Genomic DNA, 12,500 nt, shown 5'->3' with positions numbered 1-12,500 from the left:
GGTACTAAGGACGGTTACTGACCGTCAAGTTGAACTCAATCTCTACCAGCCTCACTTACCAGCCCATCAGTCCATTTCATGCCCTGTTCCTATGACAACCCTTAGCATGAGGCTGACAGCTGTCTCTCATCTCCCATGTTGTCTCCCATGTTGTTTTGACATTGCGCTATATAAATATTCTTACTTTACTCTACCTTTTTGTCATGTTTTGTGGGTCCCTGGAAGGCTGTAATTTAATGTTATTTGGCTGTGTGGGTTACTGTCGCACCATTTGTCTCATTTTGGATCACCAACAACAAATATGCTTGATTGAAATTAACTAATTTCTGTAGCCTGGCACTGCCTGCCTGCTTGTAGCCTAACTTAGCTTAACTTACACTAAATGTATCAATGCTTCCCTCAGCCACCATTATGAGGGAAGCAATCAGCAACCAGAGGGGATGACATTACAGTTTCCAAATCATAAATGACGCTAAATGAGTGGTAGGGTTAAATGAAACAACAAGGAAGCCAGCAAACATCAAAGAATTGCAGCAGGAAGAATATGAAAATTGATGTAGGTAATTGCATTCTTCCAATAAATTGGCAATGCAGTTTATTATCGGTTTGCAAAGGTTAGTGGTGAAGTTGGAACATTATGAATCGCTGACAACAAGTCCACTACAAGTCCACAACATCATGTCTATCTTGAGGCTTCACAATCCAAACAGTGGCCAACAGGAAACTGGTTCAAATCATGGCCTTCGCAAATCGGATACATGTGCACCACATGCATTCCCTCTAGCTGTTGGCTGCAGCAACTCGAGTTAGGTAGCACCAATTCTTTTCTTTTCTTTTTTTTACCGACAGTACTCGTCGATCTCGAGAAACAGAGATCTATGTGAAAAACTGACATAGGGACTGCATGTCAGTTTTTTTCTGGCAAGGTTGTTGTGTGTTTGAAGGTATGAACAGAAGGCCTTGGAGAACTTAATTTAAATTCCCCAATGCTAGCATGCTAAGTAGGCCTGAGCCCCTTTATAGTTCCAAGGTCCCCTGTTTTGTAAGAGCTGTGAATCCAGCATGAATTATGCAGTGGGCAGATTTGGATAAAGATAATTTAATCCAAATTCTTTCCTCAAATGAACACTACACACTTTAGCTGAATTCCTGTATATGCCAAAACAGCAGCAAAATGAAGTGTCCTCAATAGTCAGACATGAATTATTCTGAGATATTCTCACACTCTGTAATACCAAACACACCTTGAGCATACACTATAAAAAGCACTTCTAAAATTCCTCTAAATAATGCTGTCACTTCGTTAACATTGGCAGCGGAATGTTCCAGAGGTGTAAGCACGAGGTTGCAGTGCCAGTGGTGGTGGTGGTGAGGGTGGCAGCGGCAGAGGTGGCGAGCCGTGCGGTGATCGGAGGGGACAGTGTGGTGCTGGCCTCGCGGCGGTGTGAACTCGCCTGCCTCCACGCTTTAATGAAGCTGTCATAAACTCCGAGGCCACCACTGCTCACGTCGCGGCCCACAGCCCTCCTCTCAGAATGCAGGACAGACACTCAGACTCAGGCTACTCAGACAGTTGTAAAGCACCCCGCATTCTCTCTCACACTGATTGATTGTTGGACTAACAGACCATTTGAGGTCGGGAAGTTCGGTCTGGACTTGGTCCACTGTGGAGCAACTATGCTCGAACCAGAGCTGTTCGGACCAATCAAATTGGGATTTGTACGAAGAAGGATAAATGAGCAACAATGTCTCGTCTATCACATCATCTGAGCACGCTTCGGTTGATTTTGTTTGCAACAAAAACGCTGTGGCTAGAAGCTTGACAGATGGCTTCTAAGACCCTGAACATAGGGAAAATGCATATTATTTACATGCGATTTGACCATCATTTACACGAAAACGGAGGTTTTTATCACTGAAAACAATTATTTCTGAAAACTTCTGAAAAGCCAAAGTGGATATGTGGGAAAACTCCAGTTTCACTTTCATTAAGGGAAAACAGCGTTTTTGCATTGTGACATGTTGTTCCCTCATTTGTTTGAAATCTGATTGGCCACCTGTTTGCTCAAGGGGTTTGCAACACCCTTCCCCAGCTGTTTTTAGCATCAGTATGAACGGAATTATTTTTAAAAATGGAAAAACGGAAATATCTGTTTTCCCGAATAGCCTACCCTGCTATTCGTGATCTTAGATTTCGCTATCGGGTTTTGTCCAAGATATTGACAGTGCAATAACTTCCAGAAAACAATGTTAAGGCATTTGTGCAGAAGAAGGATGGTTCGGGTGTTCTTTCTACAGCTCATGGTAAGCTATTTCGTTGCTCTGATTGGTTAGGTCTATCCAATTGAGTGCAGAGGCATTTTCCCCACTGTATCTATCTATCTATCTATCTATCTGTAACACGCCTCATAGTCACGTCCCAATGGAGTAGTATCAGACTCAAATTCTGACTAGAGTATGACAACGTCAGGGTAACCTTCGGTACTTTATTGCTGCGTTCAGGCTACCTGGGAATATCAGGGACCGCCCCTTTGATTACATTGTTTTTCCCACTGCGACTGTTCATGTGCTTTGCCGTTGGAATGTGTGCCCAGTTGAACGAAAGGCCACATGGACTACAAAAGGGACAACAAGCCTTCAACTGGGCAACTCCGTTAGCAAAACCTAGCCCCAGTTTCCCACCTCTTATTCCCACATGAAGTGACGTGAATGATGATTTTTTTCACTGGGAAAGGGGTTTTTCCTGTGCCCATGAACACGTAAGACGGCAAAATTTGAATTTTGTTTTTTGCTGTTATTACGACTTGAAAACAAAGATGGCTGCGCCCTGTGTTTGTGTTAAGTACCTGTGCTATTTTACTCTTCTTTTTACTGCTTAGCAAATGTGAATGTCCATTTCAGTAACTCATACACATTCCAATGCTTCAAAGGTATATGTTACCATGTCTTTTTGTTTGTGAAATATCATGGAATGTGCTGTTTATCCGTTGGCGTTGGTAAAAGTGGCTAGTAATGTTGCCGTGTTGCTAAGAACAAACGCTAGACAACGCTACATTACTCAAGGTGAATACCATGCTCTCTGACTCAACCTATGTTCCTGTTGTTATCTTACCAGTAGTAAGTGGTCCGAAAACCCGGATGTTATGCAAAATTACACAACGACACGCCCATTTCAAGTCGTCTGACGAGAAGCGATCTCGTACAAAAAAAAAAGGACCCCCAAGTTCGGCAGAGAGTTCTTACGAGTTGAAAAACAAAGATGGTTGCGCCCTGTGTTTGCGGTAAGTAGCTGTGCTATTTTACTCTTTTTACTGCTTAGCAAATGTGAATGTCCATTTCAATTACTCGTACACATTGCAATGTCTCATGTATGTGTAATGTTCTCTTGTTGTTTGTGGAATGTGTTGTTTATCCGTTGGTGTTGGTAAAAGTGGCTAGCAATGTTGCTGTATTGCTAGCAATGTTGCTGTGTTGTTAAAAACAAATGGTAGAGTAGACTAGACTAGTGCGAGTAGAAAAGTACATTTTGTGGGTGATTGTGTTGTTTATAGCATGCAATAGGTAGCATCCCCCACTCTTGGGAGCAATGGAAACAAAAAAGTGTCTGCAAAACAAGTTATGGTCAGTACTCTGGTGTGTGATATGGTCAGTACTCTGGTGTGTGATATGGTCAGTACTCTGGTGTGTGATATGGTCAGTACTCTGGTGTGTTATATGGTCAGTACTCTGGTGTGTGAAATGTTTCAAATGTTTAGTCTAGTCAAGTTGGTCTAGTCTACATTTGCCTTTGAAAACATTCATAGTATATACTGTCTGAGAAATCTAAGTTATCTTATATGATGTAACCTGTGTAAATGTGTTTGTTTTTCAGTGCACATGGACAAGAATATGAACATGTTCTTTGATACAGGTAGAACCCGGCACTTCCCTGGTCCCCTGTATTTGCGAGCTGAAGACCCCACCACATATTTTCTGGACAAGGCTCTCAACGTTGTAGTCCAACTTGTGGATGTTGGCCAAACAGGCAAGGCATCAATAGGCATTGTTACGATTGAACATTATCATTGCACCTGTAAAAACTACCGAGAATATTGTGCGTACTAACACATGTTTCTTTTTTTGCACCATCACCAGCTCCACCATTACCTGCACCCTTGCCGGCACATGAGGCCTTCTCCAGGGATCAGACCCTGTTCATCATTGACTTGATACAGGAACACATTGAGGTGGAGGGACAGGGTCACCAAGGTCCCTCAAAGAGCTGAGCAGCTGCCTTAAAATAGGGAAGAAATAAAAGAAGGCGCTTTGGCAGGACATGGCATCCAAGCTCACCAGCCATTTTAAACAGCTCTTCCTCCCAGAGAGGGTGTCCAGGAAGTGGGCCACATTGGTGGACGGTTACAAGACCCTGCTGCTACGGGGAAGGGACCGGCGCAATTTCAGTTTTACGCTGAAATGGATAACATCCTGGGAGACCAGCACGACGTGATGTTCCCTGTTGTGGGAAAGTGCCAGGGGGTGTGCAGGCCTGACGCGGTGGGTGCAACGCCCCTGGTCAATGAACTAGACATGCCCACCACTAACCCTCCGTCACCTGGACCATCCAGTAGTACACCATCCTGTCCTTTCCACTAGCAGCACATTGTCGTCGGCCCCATCCACTAGCAGCCCTACCAACACCATGAGGAAACGTCAGAGAGAGGAGGAGATTCTGACCTTCCTTACTTGGTCACCTTGGTACCTTTTTTGACTTGCTGGTCATTGTCAGTTTTTAAAGTTTAGGCAAAGTAGGAAGCAATCCTGCAATCCGGTTGTCATTTTACCAGTAGTAAGTTGTCTGAAAACCCAAAGTTACACAAAATTACATAACGACACACCCATTTCAAGTTGTCTGACGAGAAGCCAGAGGACCCCCAAGTTCAGCAGAGAGTTCCAGACTTGAAAACAAAGATGGCTGCACCCTGTGTTTGTGTTAAGTAGCTGTGCTATTTTACTCTTCTTTTTACTGCTTAGCAAATGTGAATGTCCATTTCAATTACTCGTAGACATTCCAATGCCTCAAGGGTATGTGTTATGTTGTCTTGTTGTTCGTGCATTATCGTGGAATGCGTTGTTTATCCGTTGGTGTTGGTAAAAGTGGCTAGCAATGCTGCTGTGTTGCTATAAACAGCTAGACAATGCTACGTTACTCGCAGTGAATACCATGTTCTCTGACTCATTGTGCTGTGATGAACATAAAATGCAGATAGCTCGGTATTAGGAGGAAGTGAAGTCATTTCACAAGTTATGGGTAGTCCGAATGGACAACCGGATTGCAGGATGAGGTTAGGAATCTCTGATCAATGTGATTGAAATTGGTCCAGCCAAACACGAACAAAAGTTCTACGCCCATTACCATGCAAGCTTGTAAACAAATACCGATCATGAGTGACCAGACCAGACTTTATTCACTTCCTATTCGCTGCTGAAATGTGAGCAAGTGTGAGGTTTACTTTAGGCCATTGTTAACTGCCACAACTGCCGCAACAATGCATCTCAGATGACAGCAAATCAGGTACAAGTAATGTAATGAGTAGTGTAACAAATTACGCTCCACAAGGAGGAAATAAGTAAAGTAATGCATGCATTATTTTCAAAAAAGTAGTGAGTCATGTGTAGTTGAGTAGACTCTAACACTCCTGATTGCAATGCAGACAATATGGGGAAAATGTCATTAAGCACATGTAAATGGTGATCGGGTATTTATCCAGACACAGGTCAGATAAGGGGCTTGCCTGATTTACCGATTGACGGACAGACTGACATCCCCATAGTGTTGGGCTGTCTGGTCACGTCCAAAGTGCTTACACTGTCCCCAAGTGTCAGGAGCCCCAGCACGGGTCTCACCCCACTTACCTCCGTGGAGCCACTCACAGGTGACACATGGCAGATTAATGGACGGTGATGTGAGAGAGTGTGTCCGTGTCGAGTGTCGGGAAAAGTTGAAAGCACAGAGCTTGTGCCACGGCACCATCTGTCAGAGCCGCCTGTGTATATATATATATATATATATATATATATATATATATATATATATATATATATATATATATATATATATATATATATATAGTGAACATATATACTGTACATATATACACACACATAAAGACAGATACTCAGTCAGGAAGGCTGTCAGACACTCAAAGAGACAGACAGGTAAGTTATACAGGCAGGCACTTTGTCTGGAAAACAAAAGCAAAGACAAGACGCAGGCGGTGAGGGGAGGATTGACAGGAGCGGGAGAGGCAGCCATGCTCCCGCAGGAGAGAGGGTTCGTGTCCGTGGGCGTGAATTCTGATGAGTTATCATTTTACCATCAAAGGCAGAGCAAGCGACACCCCACAGGCAGACAAACTGCTGTCACTGCACTTTACAGCTCTCTCTTTCTCTCCGTTCACTCTTCTGTCTCTTTATCTCTCGCTCCAGCTGTGTGTGTGTGTGTGTGTGTGTGTGTGTGTGCACTTGTGCATGTGTGTGTGTGAGACATGTCCACAGAGTAGTCATGATATACACTGAAGGGTTGTATGATAATATGACAATGACAGTAATGTTTAGTTATTTCTGTGTTGCGGGGCCAGGGCTATGACAAAATTGATTAACTCAAATGATTGTGCTTCCATAGCCATCACTTTATACATCACTTTAAAATGCTTTGAGATACTGACATGATGTTATATATTAAACACTGATTTGATAATAGGTATACCCTATAGAATTCAGTTTTGTGGGCATGCATGAAGTGAGAAGTGGAAGCTTATAGCTGTGGACTGCCCTCTGGTGTCACAATGTGGAACTGCGGTGGAGTATGGCTCTGGTATAGCTGAATTAGTACTGACCTCTAGTGGTGAAGTCTGGACTGTAAAAGGAACAACTACTGCAAGTGTGATGAATTATGCAGCAGCCCTACGCACCATTTGGGCAACATGCAGCAAAAACTCTGAGGTTTGAATGAATTTATATTTTTTTTGCATCATCTTCACATTTATTTGGATGGTTGGATGGTCACGGAAAAGAACAGATAGACACGCCTGTCACAATAGCCATTTAGGCTTTGCACTGTGAATAGTTGAGTGGTCCAGGATGACATACAACATGAAACTGTAAGAAAACCTTTCACTATATAGCAAAAACACCAGTTAGCATGTTTTATCAGTGCTAACTTGGCTGTTGGTAGTTACAAGCTGGTTTGCAAGCTTGCAAGCATTAAACTCATTTTAGACCAACACAGTGCTGCTTGACACCTGAATAAGGGTTTGTGAAACTTTATATCGTACAAGTGTCATATCTGTATTGTGTTCCAGTTGATTGCTGGTCATGTCGGCTGCCATTCTTTCCTAATCCTATCTCACCACCATTTAATTATCAACCTTTCCTGTGTGTGTCAAATACAATGGTAAGCCTATGACTTCAATACAGATTCTTAATTGCTTATATATTTTATTTTCAAGAAACAAATATGAGCAGTAAAGGACTGTGAGATCTTAGGTTTTCTTGTAACCAAAAGTGACCACTGGGAGGCAGTGTTGGCATATATCTTAAACATGATAGAGCATTCTACTGCAGTCTATCCAACAAATCAGCTATATGAATACAAGAGGAATTGAAAAATTATCACTATAAAAAATACTGTAATTCAACACATTACAGCACATTCTCTCTCTCTCTCTCTCTTTCTCTCTCTCTCTCACTCTCCCTGTATAGGATGCATACACAAACTTTTGGCATTTTCTGTAATTGCTCTCTCTCTCTCACTCTCTCGCTCTCACTCTCTCTCACACACACTTAAAAACACAACCGTACACAATATCATTCTATTTATCTGTTTCTAATCTGATATTCCCAGTAGCAGATACTACACTATCTGTTCCCTCTGCCCATTTTGGTGATTTGGCAGGTTACATTCTGTTTAAGTGTGTGTGCGTGAATGTGTGTGTATGTGTGTGAATCTTGGTGTTTGACGCTGATCGTCTTTCACGAGTTTGAGTTTTGAATTTCAATATTTGGCAAAATCTCTGACCAAGGTCCGGCAACGCCTTTCAGGAATTGTGGAAGATTTGACTTGCATGAATGGAGGTGGATATCATACATTCTAATGAATTGATGACTGATTACACATTGTTTTGTAAGGAAATAGACATAAGCATGCGCACGGGAGAAGGGAGAGAGACAGAGACTGGTTGCTGCATTAAATCCAAAGTTGGAACGCCCGACACTTCTGCTTTTTATCTGGTGGTGGTGGAGTTGACCGGACATCTGAGGCTTCAGACGTTACCAATTTATCATCATCCATCGCGTCTGGCCTCTGAAAAAACTTAAGGCTAGTCTGCCTGGGCCTGGCCATGTTTGAACCGCCTCACTCATTTGTTCGTTGTTTAACATGGACGTTTTAAGCGTGCGCTTCCTATTTGAAATGCAGCATGTTGTTTAATAGCTTACTTTTCAAACGAGCCTGTTCATTTAAAAACATAGCCAGAGGACGTATGATATAGGCTTACATATTAAGGCTTATTCTCAAATTCAGATTGCGTTAGGGGACGGGATTATTAGCCAATTTCCGGACAACGGAAACCCTGGTATGTGTGTGTGTGCATGCATGCATTTGGTATTAGGAGACTTCCATTTTGCATAGGCTTGCATCTGAAGGTTGTGTGTGGCCACAGACATTATGAGTGTGTGTGTTTTGTATTTTTGATTTTATTTTTTTGCTTAGCTATTTGTTATGTATGTGCTTTGGTTTCTGTGAATGGTGTGGCAGTGCAGTATGTCATGTTATATTTCAATCAGGGTCTTTGGATCCTTGTGGATTGCCATGCATTTCATTGTAGTGGTTTATGAAGAGAGTCTATATTTCTGTGTTAAATGTACTTGGAAGTGCAAAGCTGATAAGCAAGCCATGAGTCGACATGCTTTATGTTTGCTTTGGCCTTTCTGACAAAAGACTCAGTGAAATGAGATAATGAATCATAGTCATAAAGCAATCTATTCCTCCACTCTCTCTCCTTCCTCTCCTCCTCTCCCTCACTCACTCTCTCTCTCTTCCTCCCTCACTCTCTCTCTCTCCTTCCTCTCTTCCTCTCCCTCCCTCACTCACTCTCTGTCTCTCTCTCCTTCCTCTCTTCCTCTCTCTCCCTCACTTACTCACTCTCTCTCCTTCCTCTTTTCCACTACCTCCCTCTCTGTCTCTCTATCTCTCTCTCCTTCCTCTCACTCACTCTCTGTCTCTCTCTCACCTTCCACTCTTCCTCTCCCTCCCTCACTCACTCTCTCCTTCCTCTTTTCCACTTCCTCCCTCTCCTCTGTCTCTCTCTCCTTCCTCTCCCTCACTCACTCTCTGTCTCTCTCTCTCCTTTCTCTCTTCCACCCCCTCTCTCTCACACACACACACACACACAGATTCCCCCCCCCTCTCTATATAAACGTCTCCAGCCCCTATGGGCCCTATACAGTAGACATTATTAGTCGATTAGTGACACACATCAGCAGTGTGTTTATACAAACACACTTATACTATTACACAATGTCCTCTTCCTTTATACCATTCATGCTCAGTCATTCCATTTATTTCCTGAGTACCTGAGTAGGTCAAAATAATTCCTGTAAAACCCAATGACCCTACAGAAAAGAGAGAGCCTGTGTGTGTGTGTGTGTGTGTGTGTGTGTGTGTGTGTGTGTGTGTGTACTAATGTTATTGCAGGCCATTAATGTGAATTACTGTCACTGTTATGATGAGGCTCCACCTTTTTCTCTCGCTCTTTCTCTTTCAAACACACAGGCATGCACACACACACACAGACACACATGTATGCACACACACACACACACAGACACACATGTATGCACACGCGCACACACAGACACACATGTATGCACACGCGCACACAGACACACATGTATGCACACACACACACACAGACACACATGTATGCACACGGCACACACACACAGACACACATGTATGCACACGCATGCGCACACACACACTCTGTCTTTCTCTCTCTCTCTCACACACATACACTCTCTCTCTTTCTCTTTCTGTCTCTCTGTCATTTACACACACACACACACACACACACACACTACAATATAAAACAACCAGCGCTCAATTTCACACTCAGACCTAAAGATCCCCTAATGCTGCTCAACTCTTTAAGAGGATCACTTGTTCCTCCTGATGAAGACATACTGTCAGAGCACTGTAAGCGTGAGCCCCAGAGCATCCATCTCCTTTCCCCAGCCCTGTCACACTGAACAGCACTGAAGTGGGGCTCATTAGACCTACAGTGCACTGAGCACACCGCTACATCAGCTAATCCACTTAGCCACACATTTACATGGATCTGGTTTGAAAATGCACTGAGGAGCAAGGAGGCTGGTTGAGCAGGAAACATATTGGAGGTGGCTGAAGCATCTCAGTATACACACAGCGCTTACTTAGAAAAGTACTATTTCTCCAACAATAAATCAGATCTCTTCATATTGTTATATTGCAAAAAGATAGAGCATCACACAGATCAAGATAGATATATATATATATACACACACACACAAATATGTGTACTTTGTGTGTGTATGTATATATATATATATATATATATATATATATATATATGGGTACTACACACACGTGGCATTGTAGATTTTATGGGTCACTGACTGACCCATGGCTGTGGCTGCTTGTCTCAGCACCGTAAGGCAGAGAGACAGAACGTTCCATTCCAGGGATCCACTGTCACCATGGCAACATAAACTAAATGGATTCTGAATGCTCGTTTGCTTTCCCTCTGACCCCCGCATGAGAACACCAGCATTTCTCAATAACTCAATCCATCCCATGTTTACACCCACAAAGACCTGGCAGAGTGGTTGTGTGTAGACCAAGTGACTGTGGAGTTTACCAGAAAACAACAAGCCATGTGACTGGAACAAACAAGCTGGTGCACGGAAATCCTTTTTACACATTTTTACTGGAAGCAAATGACTACCGCTTTGATGCACTGCTTCTTCCTCTGAGCCAAAAGAATACCAGTGTCAGTAAAGTAATGTCCTAAAGTAAGTCAGAAACATAATGGCATAGTTCTGTATTGTCACTGAGGAACATGCTGAATAAGATGCACAAACACAGATGCGTGACTTTGAGAGCGTTGCCGGATGGCACACTCACCTTTGATGAGCGTCCCCGTCACCAGCCTGTGCAGGGAGAGGGCAAACTTCACAATCCCCCGCTTGCAGCGCTTGGCACAGCCCGACATCCTGACGCCTGGAGGGAGGAGGGATGGCTCACAAAGTCTGACGGAGATGAACAGAGGTCAAAGTTCAAATGTCTGCCGGGGCAGCACCCGGAGGGAAGAGTCTGTGATGGTGAAGCGACGATAATAGTTAAGAGCTGCCAGAGTAGCTGGTTGGTCGGACAGCAACAATCCCAAACAAGTGATCTTTAAAAAGCGACAAGACTGATGAAGAAAGGTACCTCAGAGAATGTTTTAAAAAGAACAGAATAAGAAATTCAGTCGTCAGAAATTCAGCACGGAGACTGGTGAGCCCTCAGACAATGATCTCTCTGTGTGGGTCCTAATCTCTCCTCCTCCCTTGATGTCTCTGTGTTACACAAACACACACACACACACAGACACACACACAAACACACACACAGCAGCACTCTCCTTTTCTCTGACAAATTGATGTGTGCCCTAGAGAAGGAGAGAGAGCGGTAGAAAGAGCGAGAGAGGGGGTAGCTGGAGAGAGCAACAGAGTAAAAGCACAGATAGATAACACAGAGAGATGAGAGAGAGAGAGATCGCACAGTCAGGGGTAGGAGCAGTCACCGCCGGCGTGCTGATAGCTTTTGTCACAGCTGAACTTTGTTTTCAACAAAAAAAAAGGAACAAGACAAATGGTCCTCTTCTCCCAACTCAAAACGAAAGGAATGACTTGAATGATGAAATGATCACTCGTTTTTTGTCACCCTTCCCTTAAGTTCAGCGTTCACTTCTTCCCCTCAGAGAGATGTCCTCAGTTCCCTTCTCTCTTCAGTTGGTATTCTGTCTTTTTTTGCTTTGCCCTGTTTCCTTGTGTCTCTCTGTCTTTTCTTTTCTTTCTTTCGTGTTTTTTTTTCTTCCTCCTCCTCTGTCCTCTTTTCTAGTCGTTGCCGCAGAGCAGCGCTCCACTTTCAGAACCACAGTATGTGGACAGCTCCCTCTGAGGCACAACAGCACACTACTACCGCCACTCCTCCCCTCTCCTCTCTCTCTCACTCCCTCCTCTCTCTCTCTCCCTCTATCTCACACTCTCGCACTGTACAAGCCTTCTCTCTCTCTCTCTCTCTCTCCCCCCTTCCTTTTTCTCTCTCTCTCTCATTCTCTCTCTCTCTCTCTCTCCCCCTTTCTTTCTCTTTTCCTCTCTCTTAGCTCGCTTTCTTCATCAGCCGTTTGCTTTCTGCCCGCTCACTTATCTCTCCCCCC

At 43.6% G+C, this 12,500-nt stretch overlaps 1 protein-coding gene across 1 annotated transcript in view; it reads right to left on the bottom strand.

Annotated features, from left to right (window-relative positions):
• Positions 1–12,062, bottom strand: part of LOC125286315 (Kv channel-interacting protein 1) — a 50,571-nt gene extending 38,509 nt beyond the window's left edge. Inside the window, exon 1 of the mRNA XM_048231301.1 lies at positions 11,204–12,062. Coding sequence (XP_048087258.1) covers positions 11,204–11,291 — 88 coding nt within the window. The 5' untranslated portion in view covers positions 11,292–12,062. The remainder of the gene's footprint in view (positions 1–11,203) is intronic.
• Positions 12,063–12,500: the final 438 nt, after the last annotated feature.

The sequence above is a fragment of the Alosa alosa genome, chromosome 21 (genome assembly GCF_017589495.1).
Source record: "Alosa alosa isolate M-15738 ecotype Scorff River chromosome 21, AALO_Geno_1.1, whole genome shotgun sequence".
Classification (NCBI taxonomy): domain Eukaryota; kingdom Metazoa; phylum Chordata; class Actinopteri; order Clupeiformes; family Clupeidae; genus Alosa; species Alosa alosa.
Note: the sequence above shows the minus strand (reverse complement) of the source record. Positions and strands in the feature narration are given on the sequence as shown.